Genomic DNA, 11679 nt, shown 5'->3' with positions numbered 1-11679 from the left:
CCTGTAAAGGAGACATCTACAACTAGTCTAATTCCATCTATAAATTGCAAAATAGGTTCCTTGTACCTTATCATCAATTTTAGGTACTTTTTTATATGTCTTCTTGTGATGACGTCATACTCTGAAATTGCAGCATTTCAATGTCACATCCATCTGATTTTCTATGTCGCATTTTATTGGGTTCCACAGAACCACACTTTTTGGCTCCCTCCAAGTCCATACCAATCCCACCACTGTTTTTGCATCTTCTCTTCCGCCACCGCATCCCAGTAATAATCAACAAATAATCAACAATCCCCAAATAATCACAAACAACAATCCACAAACAACCATCTACATAACACACTAAAACATCCCCCCAAACCCCAACCCCATACTGAAAACATCCACACCGCAAACCGTTTTCACTCGACAAATTTCCTGTTTGGGGTTAATTGTGCGGCTCATTCCCGTGCGGCTCGTCCCGTCATTCCAGCTCGTCCATCCCGAGGCTGAAGACGGCAGTTCTTTGTAGACAATTACTCGAGATTAGGAAACTGAGGCGTGGAACTAGTGTTAGGTACGGGCAGGTAGCAGGTTGTTATTATTACAGTTAAACTTCTTTTTTTTTGGGCTGACGAGTATTATTATTGTTAGTTGTGTGTAGCATTTTTTTTGCGTTTAATTGAGGATTTGGTTTTGCTTTACGGAAAAACTATTTATAAACCAGTTTCTTTATTCTTTATAGATATCCTATTGAATATTCAATAGGCATATTGTTATATTTTGCTTGAATAAAGAGCCCGTTTGTTTGTTACCCCCCTTCATTTCGTTACTTCGTTACCATTTTTCACGCCAGTTCTAGCCGTTCTGGTCGTCTTTTCTCATTGTTTTCTTTGCTTATTCATTTCTTTCAGTTCATTTATCGAGCCCTAATTACCAGCTCAGCGTCTAGTTATTCACACCAAAATGTACCCAATAGACACTAAAAATGAAGCTCGGCTTCACCGGGTCAACCAGGTAAGTTTCAAGAACTTCTTCTTCTCAGGTGCCATCTTGGCCATCTTGGTCTGGGGTTCATCGTTCTTGATAGCGACCATCGACAGCTTCCGAAACTCGGAGTTCAGGCACCACGAGATTGAACAGTACCTTAAAACACATTCGCCGCCATTGGTACACCAGAAATCGTATGATTTCCCTTCAGCATTTGATGCCTCTTCGACAGGCAAAATACCCTTGAATTTCACTGCCGTCAGAGACGGGAAATTCAAGCCAAACTACAAGTCTTTGCAATGGATAAAAGAGCCAGAGTCTATCAGCAATGACAAAGGTACTTATGTATTGAAAGATGAGAAGAACGGTACTGTAGAATACACGATAAAGTCTATCGTTGACGAGAGTTACCAGTACACTTTGTACAATGGCTCTTCCTTTGAATTCGAAGACGTCAAATATGAAATTGAAGCTTTAATTGCTTCCCCAGATTTGACGAAAGCTGTGTTGAGAACAAACTCAACTCATAACTGGAGACATTCGACATTTGCCTTGTATTGGGTTCTTGATGTGTCCACACACACCGTGAATCCAATCGTAGACACTACCCAAAAACTTGCCGTGACCTCGTGGTCTCCAAAGTCGACTGACATCGCTTTTATTCTCGACAACAACGTCTATGTAAAGAACATTACTTCTGGTAAGGTCGTTCAAGTCACCTTTGACGGTAGTGCCGAGGTATTTAACGGAAAGCCAGATTGGGTGTATGAAGAGGAAGTGTTTGCTGGTGACATCGTCTTGTGGTGGTCTCCAGATGGTGACAAGTTCACCTTCTTAAAGTCCAACGACACAGAAGTCCCAGAATTCACTATACCTTATTATGTTCAAGACAAGCATGAAGACTACCCTGAAGTGGTCAAGATTAAGTATCCAAAGGCTGGTTATCCAAATCCTATTGTAGAATTGGTAATCTACGATTTAGTATCTGGCAAGGACGAGTTGTTGAAATTACACTCCGAAAAGATCTCCGCAGATGATAGACTCATCACGGAAGTAGTATGGATTGCTAACTCGGTTTTGGTCAAGACCTCCAATAGGGCCAGTGATTTATTGGAAATCTTCTTAATCAACAGTGAAGAGAACACTTCAAAGATTGTCAGAACCTTAACTGCTGAGGATAGTTGGTTTGAGATCACCTCTAACACATTATTTGTTCCTAAGAACGCATCCGTGGGCCGTGAGCAAGATGGATATATTGACACCGTTGTACATGAAGGATACAACCATTTGGCTTACTTCTCACCTCCAGACAGTGAAGAAGGCGTTTTGTTGACCAAAGGTCAATGGGAGGTTATCAATGGTGTCAAAGCTTTTGATTACGTCAAGAATGAGATCTACTTCGTCAGCACATTAAAGTCATCCGTTGAAAGACATATTCACTCGGTCAATTTGTTGGATAAATCGGTCGATGGCTTCCCTGAAATCAAGAACGTCACCTCTGGAGAAGGATGGTTCTCTGGTTCGTTCTCTTCAGGAACTAGATACTTGTTATTGACCTACGATGGGCCAGAAGTGCCTTACCAGAAGTTGATTGACTTAGAGGAATCCAAGGATATCAAGACGATTGAATCTAATCAGCATGTCATCGACAACTTGGATGACTACCTTATTCCAGAAGTCCATTATGAAGTGGTTTCTTTACTTGATGAAGAATCGGGTGACCACTTTTTAGTCAATGCATTGGAAACCTTACCATTGAACTTCGACAAAAACCGTAAGTATCCTGTATTATTCTTTGTTTATGGTGGCCCTGGTTCGCAGCAAGTCACCAAGAACTTTGCTGTGAGTTTCAGTTCTATTGTTGCTGCTCAATTAGATGCTGTTGTTGTCACCGTTGATGGAAGAGGTACAGGTTATAACAATCATAACCCAGACTTGGGCTCTAAGTTCAAGTTCATTGTCAGAGACAGATTAGGACAATTCGAGCCATTGGACCAAATTGCAGCTGCTAAAGTTTGGGCAGAAAAGAGCTATGTTGATCCAGAGAGAATTGCTATTTGGGGGTGGTCATACGGAGGATTCCTTACATTGAAGACACTTGAAACGGATGTCAAGGATGAGGTTTTCTCTTACGGTGTAGCCATTGCTCCAGTGACCAAATGGAGATTGTATGACTCCATCTACACCGAGAGATATATGAGAACTCCTCAGGAGAACCCCGTTGGATATGAAAACGCAGCTATTCACAACGCAACCAACTTTGAACATGTTAAGAAGTTCTTTATCGGACATGGAAGTGGAGATGACAACGTACATGTCCAAAATACCTTAAAGCTTATCGATGAGTTTAACATTGCCAACGTTGAGAATTTTGACTTCATGATTTTCCCTGACAGTGATCACTCAATCAGATACCATAATGGTAACAAAATTGTTTACGACCGAATCCTCGAGTTTTTGAGAAAAGCCTTCAATGGTGAGTTCTTATAGAGGAGTGATTTGGTTAAGTACATTTCTAAGCTACGAATGATATCGATGGATACCACATAATGTATTATATTGTCAGTTTAATTTACTTCAATAAGTAGTAATATTACAAAAGCATTTTACTGGGGAGTGTAGTAGAAGAGGTGATTTATTAATGAGAAATGAAAGTTAAAAAGTTATTGGAAAGGTTGATCACAATATATTCAACGGAGCCTCAATTGGTATAAGTATGAACGCTTTATCCAGTTTCAAGGCTGGTCTTGACTCGGCTGGTCTTGACTCAATTGTGATTCTTGATTCATGCCATGGTTTATATGGTTGGTCTGTTGATTTGTACTGCGTTTCGGATGTTTCATAACTACTACTGTTGAATTTTCTATATGCGGGACGTACTATTTTGCTATGCCTTTGCAAGGAAAGTTTAACGGTTATTGCTCTGTTGTTGTATTGAAGCATTCTGAAATTGTGAAGCCCTTTTGGCCTGAATAGTGACTGCAAGAGTGACTTCAAGTTAAAGGTGTAATTTCATTCAAATGGTGCCAGAGGCCATGTCTATGGAATAAGAAAATGTCGTTTTGTGGTGAAAATGTCGTGTATTTCCCCGACATTTCCATCACTAGAACTTCAAACTGCGAGCTTTCAGTGTTCCTGTACTCTTATGAAGAGCTGTTGTGCTACGGAGTAGCACACTAATAGACAACTAGTACATTATTTTCAAGGATTAATAACATGTATAGAATATATACAAAGGAATATTGGTCAGCCAGGTAGTCACTAACTCCATATCGATACCATCCAAGTCGTCACTAACTCCACACGCTCCAACAATACATGCCTAATCACTCGATAACTATTTCACACTAGCAAAATAAAGATAGTACTCGCTCTGTGTTCTTTACAGAGATCTCTCACTAAAATTTATGTTCACTCGCTACTTATTCTCACTACGCTGTCACTCACTCTCACTGCACTCATCGTTCTCATTAAGTTTTCACTCGCTCTCACTGCACTCCCACGACTACCTCATAACTATCTCCACTAATACATTCTCACTACCTCATAACTATTTCCACTAATACACTCCATACCTCGTAATATAATCTCTCCCACTTCCACTACCACTTATATGGCTCTCTACAGCTTATAATACTCTCCACCACTTTTAATATTCTACACCACTTATACTCCCCACCACTTATACTCCCCACCACTTATACTCCCCACCACTTATACTCCCCACCACTTATACTCCCCACCACTTATACTCCCCACCACTTATACTCCCCACCACTTATACTCCCCACCACTTATACTCCCCACCACTTATATGGCTCTCTACAACTTATAACTACTTATAATACTTATAATACCCTACTCACTAACTCATCCTCTCACTACCCTCTATTACCCTCCTTCACTCTCCGCTAATACTTTCCATACCTCGATATTAACTCTCCCACTCCCACACTACTTATAATACTCTCCACAATATATAACACTTGTAATACTCTCCACTACCTCATAATACTGTCCACTAACACTCTCCCTCTCCCATACCTCACTACCCTCTCACTACCCTCTCCCACTTCCACCACACGGCTCTTTCCCCATTGGGACCACCTCATCCCTTTCCTCACGTGATCCCTTCGCTCCAATCTCAAAATTTTTTCCAGTGCTATAAAAATTTTTCGTTATGTTTGTTGAAAACGTTTATCAACATCGTTCTTATCACCACAAGTTGTTGCACAATTGACTAGCATTCACGATGATTATCTACACTGACGTTATTTCCGGAGACGAGTTGTTGTCTGATGCCTACGACATCAAGGAGGTTGACGGAGCCATCTACGAGGCCGACTGTGCCATGGTCACTGTCGGTAACGGTGACATCGACATCGGTGGAAACCCTTCTGCTGAAGACGCTGCCGAGGAGTTGGAAGATGGTGTTGAGACTGTCAACAACGTCGTCTACTCCTTCAGATTGCAACAGACCTCTTTCGACAAGAAGTCTTTCTTGACCTACATCAAGGGTTACATGAAGAGAATCAAGGCCCACTTAGCTGAGAAGGACCCTGAGTCCGTCGAGGCCTTCGAGAAGGGTGCCACTGCCTACGTCAAGAAGGTTGTCGGTTCTTTCAACGACTGGGACTTCTACACCGGTGAGTCCATGGACCCAGATGGAATGGTTGTCTTGTTGAACTACCGTGAAGACGGTACCACCCCATACGTTGCTATCTGGAAGCACGGTGTGTCTGCTGACAAGGTCTAAGTTTTGATGAAGGTTGTCTCCCGTGTTGTTCATGACACGAGTTAGCTTTCTTCAGGAATGTTTTAGTTCTTCGAAACTCCATATTTAATACTAGTAAAGTCAAATATTATGTATTTTTCTTTTGTTTCTATTTATGCTGTAATGATGTAGACCAATTGGTGTTGATCCCATTTAATTATGCCTATTTCGAGGCCCTAGACTAGGACAAATCTGCTCAATTAGCCTTTGGAGCGACAAAGAGGCACACATTCTCTAACGTCACGTCTCTTGGCACATACCAGAACATCTCTATATCATAATTGTCTTTGAGAATACTCTTTAATGCATATACTCGACTTTCATCAATTAACCTTCTAGCAATTATTCCTAATTCCTCTCTCTCTTCGAAAGTCAAGTTGCTATTTTCCACTGGATCATCCTCTGGCGTCTTAGAATTGGTATTTTCGTCAATCTCTTCATCGTTTTCGCTGCCGTCTTCCTCAGCTTGTTTACCATTACCTTTGCTGGATCCTTTTCCACAGACGGCCCATGAAACCATTCTTTGAAGTGCTGAAAAAGCTGAAGCAGTGCCAAATCCACGCTCTGCCAAGAACTCTCTTGATTGAGGAAGTAATTGGTCATATGAACATACGTGTCTACAACACATCGCTATGAGAAGACCTCCAAACTTGGAGCTATCCTCATTTAAAAGCGTTGAATTCAATAACAGCTTCAACGTCAAGTCCGTGGCTGCACCACAAAGATGCTTGGAGATACCAACAACCTTCTCTGGTTGAGCCTTGTCTATAAAGGCATTGAGATCAAGATCTTTGATATCGATTCTGGTTCTTTGTATTCTAGGAATGATGGAAGTGTTGGACTCTCTGCTATCTTTTAGTATCTTCTGATCCATCTTCATTCTATTGACCCCTCTGTCTATGAAACCGTAACCATAATGAGTAGACTCGGGAACTGACTCTTTCAGCTTGTCTTGGGCTGCTTTAGCATCTTCAAGTATACAAAGATTCACGAACCTAGAGAGCTCTCCCTTTCCACATCCGAACTCTACGAAGAAGTTGTTGGACAGTAAAAGGTTGGCATCTCTCAAGTTCCCGATCAACGAGGATTGCTGTTTGGCATGTTTCTGCCTCGAGGCAATCTCCAACCTCTCATGGAGTCCAATGTGTTCACTGATCTTGAATTGTAACGGTTCGAAATGAGTGTTTTGAACAATAGACAAGTACTTCTTGAAAGAGTCCTCTTCTGATTTAGAATCTGGCGATTGTGAAGCCTTTTCCGTAGCAGCATTGCTTTGATCCACTTCATTTTGTTCTTCATTATAAAGTTCACTTCTCAACAGACAATTGATATCTTCGACAAACCAAACTTCATGACGAACTACAGGCTTAGCATTACATTTCTTCATATGTTTCTTCAAACTTTTCAGCCAAACCGTATGGTTACCATCATAGGGACAAGGCACCCTTATATCAGTTTGAACCGATTTTTCACCATTTCCTTCGTTTTTCTCCGACTCCGTGTCGTAAATCATATGCTCAGAACAGTATTTCTGGTCAGCTCTTCGAGTCATGGCACAGAGCCTATTCTTCTTGGGCATGAAGTATCCACATTGAAGCCTAGAAGAGTCTTTCTTCTGTTCGGTTTTTCTCTTCTTTTTCTCTGGTAACGCTAGCATTTTTAAATAAACTCTCAATTTGCTAATTTGCAACACATCCAGCTATCCTACAGTATACCTTTCTTACCCGAAACCAATACTTCCACCACTCTTTTTCTTCATACTTTCTCCATCTTTAAAACCACCAAAATGCCATTGAGTCTGCTTCGGGTAATTAAATCCTCGGCGCTACAATCTACATCTTCTCGGTGGTGCATACAACAAAATCTTTTTTCGCCGCACATACAAAATAATTTCTGAGAAGAGAAGAGAAGAGCAGTGAAAAGGTGAAATATTGTAATAAGACGGTGAATATTGGCTTCAGATTGTTGTTATAGAAGTGATCTGAGTAGATTTTAGTTGAGTAATTAGGTTAAAATTTGTATATACCCCGAAATTTCAGCGAAATTCCTATTTTTAACCACTAAATAATGGTAGCTAAGAGTAATAACCAGATGTGGAGACTCGACTTCTTGGAAGCGAAGTTCCACAACTACCAGCCTAGATTCCCACATACCAAGAAGTTGTTGACGGCAAGGAACAGTAAGCTCTTGAAAAGGATCCCAGCGTCGAAAGAGGAAGCAGAAAGTGAAATTTTGGCATTGAAACTGGAATGTTTCGAAAGAAAGTACTACGGTTCATACAAGAAGTTGGAAAAAGAGATCACCAAAGCAGCTAAGAATGATACAGTGAAGTTTGCCAAAGACGAGATTAAGAGGTCAGTAGTGGAATTTCTCGGTTCAAAAGACAAAATAGACCTTTTAATCAAGTCGAAGTTGGCCAAGTCGATAACTGCATCTATTTTGATCAACAAAGAGTTGAAAACAAACCCTCCAAAGTATATTTCACAGGAGGTTCGTAGCATAATCATGGATAAGACCAACGAGTCGAATCCTTCCAATTTCTTCATAACTTTCTGTCAAAATGATAAGGAATTGAACAAATATTTCTCCAGCTTGTGGAACTCCAAGAACATTAAGAGTATCGTAAGCGAGATTGAATGGTCATTTAAAGTTGTCAGAGGAAACTTGACGAAACAAGAAAAGGACGCTAGAAAGAAAGTTACTGGAAAGGACATATCTGAGGATGAAGAAGATGGACAGCAAGATGGTAGCGAAGCCGATTCTGAATCAAGCTCCGATGACGACGACGATAAAGATGAAAATGAAAATGAAAATGAAAATGAGGGAGAAATGGATATTGATGAAGCATATGAAAAGTTCGCTATCTACGATAAACTCGTTGGTGATTCTGATGGTGAGGAGGAACGTCTAGAGTTGGATCCAAATGTCAATTATAATGAGATTACGGACGAGGAGCCATCGGAAGAAATAGAAAGTGAGTTAGACTCTGAAGTAGAAAAGTCAGACTCTTCACAAGATAGCTTCTTCGATGATTCTGAAAGCGATGGAAGAAACCAAAAGAAGAAGAAAAAGGAAACTCCAAAAGAGTACAATCTTCCACAATTGGCCAGTGGTTACTTTTCTGGGGGATCTGACGACGAAGATGATGACATTGACAATGATAAGGTGGTGAAGGAAATAACGACTCAAAGAAAGAATAGAAGAGGTCAGAGAGCCAGACAAAAAATCTGGGCCAAAAAGTATGGTAAGGAAGCCAAGCATATAAAGAGCGAGAGGGAGCAATTAGCCAGTGAAAGAGAACAGAGACAAAAGGAGTACGAAGAGAGATGCCGTAAGAGAGAGTTGAAGGCTAAGCTCGCTGCTCCATCCGGCTCCAATGTAGAACCATTGGGAGATAGAAAGTCAAGATCTTCGACTCCTACAGTAGCACCACAGGTACCCGTTGTCCAAGAGGCCAAGATGCATCCTTCATGGGAAGCCAAGAGGATCGCTGAGGAGAAACTCAAGAATGTCAAGTTCCAAGGTAAAAAGATCACCTTTGATTAGACTCATCACAACATTAGCATTTATTTAAACTAGCATAGTTTTAACTGACATTATAAACGGTTGTAATCTATTTTGAAGTTGGCAAGTATCTCTTCTTCTGTAAAGTTCTCACAAACTATTGGAGTAATTAGCTCAAACAAGTATTCACATTTCTCCGGTTCGCTGACTGTCAATAACTTGTTCTGAGGACCACAGATAAGTTCGACATCTGCTGAGCGACTAGGACCATTCCAACACTTTGCCCCATGTTTGTAAATGAGTTTGTTGTCTTTGAATTCGACGAAGCTACCAATGAGAACTCCGTCCTGGCTGATCGAGTCTGTGAATCCTAAGCTGTAAGAGTACTCTCCAATCTTTCCATTAACTCTCTTGGATGCAACAGCTCTTAAGATATCCTTCGCACCGTAGTCCTTGGCCAAATCCTCTTCGTATATGGAGATTTCTGACTCAATTGACTTGATTTCCTTCTCAAGGCTCTCGATTTCCTCGTTGTACTCGGTAGCTGACTTGGCCGGTTTCTTCTCCTCAAAGAGAGCAGAGCTTTCACGGGCGTCTGCTGGTTTTTGAAGAAAGTTTGCCAAAATCAACTGTGCATAAAACGTGAACCTTTGCTGTAATAATGACTTAATTGTTTGAGGCTCAATCACGTCTGGCCTATCATAGGGAGTACATGAAATAGACTTTGACTTCTTGGCCAAAACCTCCAAGACCTTGTGTGTTTCTGAGAGCTCTTCGCCCACTTCTACTTCCTTATTGGAGATATATTCTTGGAACTTGCTGACTGAGTCTTTTACGGCCGCATCATTGAAGTTGGGGTTGTAATGTTGGACTAAGCCGTTCAAAATCTTTTCAAGATGAAGGATCTTGGACTCTTGAGTCTCCAACTTCTTCTCATAACTCCTGACCAGGCTAGACAATTCTTCAATATGAGGGGATAATTCGTCGAAGACCAGTTCTGCTACCTCACCCTCTAAAACATCTTTGTTTTCTTCGAACTCCTTTTTTAATCTTTCTAACTCTGCTTTCTTCTTTGCAAGGGTTTCCTTCAACTCGTTCAAGGTGTCTTCGCTCAGTTTTCTTTTAGCTTGAGCTTCTTCGATCAATTGTTGCTTGATTTGAAGTGACTTCTCGATGTCCTTATTCACCAGCTTTTTATATTCTTCAAACTGCTGGTGGATCTGAGGACACTTATTCTCACACTTTCCAGTAATGTACTCATCTGAGCCGTCACAGCAAATGTCGTAGTCACAGACTCCATCGTTCAACTTGTAATTTTCAATGTGGCCTGGAATATGGCCCTCATTCCTACAATAAAACTTTCTCTCGGGATTGTATGGACAAGCATTCGTTCCAGGTTCATCTGAGCCATCTGGACAATCACAATAATCGTCATTGATTTGGTCGTATGAAAGAACAATTGAAGGATCACTAAGACATCTCCATATCTTTTGGCCATTTAGACCGGTTGCTGGTTTATATAAATCCTGGTCTTCTGGGGAAACTCCTATAATAGCTGGATGGGATTCAGCAGCTGTTTCGGGTACAACTTCAGAGACAACTTCGGAGACTGCTTGGACAGCTTCAGAGGAAGACTCGGAAGAAGATTCAGACTGAGACTCGGCATTGACTTTCACAGAAAGTATATTCGAGTTAGCCAATAGAACTATTGCTGCAGTCCAAAGTTTCAATGGTGGAATCATTTTGGGTGATATTCAAAGTATCTTTTATGGTCCTCAATGTAAATGTAAAGGAATTAATGACAACTGTCTAGTTGGAGCTATTTCCTCAATTTATATTGTATAGTCTGGAGTAAAGATCTGAAATTCCATGGAAGTATCCCAATGCTCAATTGTGTTCAATTGCTCGATTTAGACCACTAGTGGAAGGGACTTAGTACCTGTTATGGCGATCTTCAAGACTTTTGGCCTTTTGCAACCAATTGCTGTTCGTGGTAATATATATTACAACACAGCGGAGTTGATATGGGTATCTAAAAGTGTGAAATAATTCAACTGATTCCTCAATTCTCCAAAATATATATTTCAATCACCTGTCCCAGCGATTTTAAATCAAGATCACACGAAACAACTATTCCAAACAACAAATAAAAAAACACTTATGGCCTCTTATCAATAACGACTATTCTTCAGACAAATATTTGCAGCCAATGACACTTTTTTGCTGCAGATTGTTATGCAATTGATGTCTGTGTGTCTGTGTGTCTGTGTGTCTGTTTGTGTGTGTGTCTGCTGTAACTGAGTTTCAATCAGAATTTGAGACAGCTTTTGACGGATGGTGGAGAATAATCAGACAGACAACCAATATTTTCATGCGTGCGAACGAAAGCCAAAGTTTGTGTCTGATTTTTTGCGACCGATTGGCGATTG

At 40.7% G+C, this 11679-nt stretch overlaps 5 protein-coding genes across 5 annotated transcripts; 3 read left to right on the top strand and 2 right to left on the bottom strand. All coding sequences in view use genetic code 12, as the record gives it.

The window, feature by feature from the left end:
* Positions 1-511: 511 nt before the first annotated feature.
* On the top strand, positions 512-3556 carry DAP2 (Dap2p). Its single transcript, XM_064920160.1, has one exon. The coding sequence runs from the start codon at positions 949-951 to the stop codon at positions 3460-3462; it is 2514 nt and encodes an 837-aa protein (XP_064774454.1). The 5' UTR covers positions 512-948; the 3' UTR covers positions 3463-3556.
* A 1621-nt stretch (positions 3557-5177) lies between these two features.
* On the top strand, positions 5178-5855 carry TMA19 (Tma19p). Its single transcript, XM_064917234.1, has one exon. The coding sequence runs from the start codon at positions 5225-5227 to the stop codon at positions 5726-5728; it is 504 nt and encodes a 167-aa protein (XP_064774453.1). The 5' UTR covers positions 5178-5224; the 3' UTR covers positions 5729-5855.
* On the bottom strand, positions 5822-7592 carry RJT20DRAFT_128235 (tRNA:m4X modification enzyme). Its single transcript, XM_064917233.1, has one exon. The coding sequence runs from the start codon at positions 7401-7403 to the stop codon at positions 5943-5945; it is 1461 nt and encodes a 486-aa protein (XP_064774452.1). The 5' UTR covers positions 7404-7592; the 3' UTR covers positions 5822-5942.
* An 84-nt stretch (positions 7593-7676) lies between these two features.
* Positions 7677-9317, top strand: BUD22 (Bud22p). Its single transcript, XM_064920158.1, has one exon. The coding sequence runs from the start codon at positions 7814-7816 to the stop codon at positions 9290-9292; it is 1479 nt and encodes a 492-aa protein (XP_064774451.1). The 5' UTR covers positions 7677-7813; the 3' UTR covers positions 9293-9317.
* A 25-nt stretch (positions 9318-9342) lies between these two features.
* Positions 9343-10992, bottom strand: RJT20DRAFT_96110 (uncharacterized protein; the record flags this gene model as incomplete). The annotated part of the gene is made up of 1 exon (XM_064921612.1): positions 9343-10992. One exon carries the CDS (start codon positions 10990-10992, stop codon positions 9343-9345), a length of 1650 nt encoding a protein of 549 aa, XP_064774450.1.
* Positions 10993-11679: the final 687 nt, after the last annotated feature.

The sequence above is a fragment of the Scheffersomyces xylosifermentans genome (assembly GCF_036884685.1).
Source record: "Scheffersomyces xylosifermentans strain CBS 12540 chromosome Unknown RJT20scaffold_4, whole genome shotgun sequence".
Lineage (NCBI taxonomy): Eukaryota > Fungi > Ascomycota > Pichiomycetes > Serinales > Debaryomycetaceae > Scheffersomyces > Scheffersomyces xylosifermentans.
The sequence above is the reverse complement of the archived record's forward strand: the minus strand, read 5'-3'. Positions and strand labels throughout refer to the sequence as shown.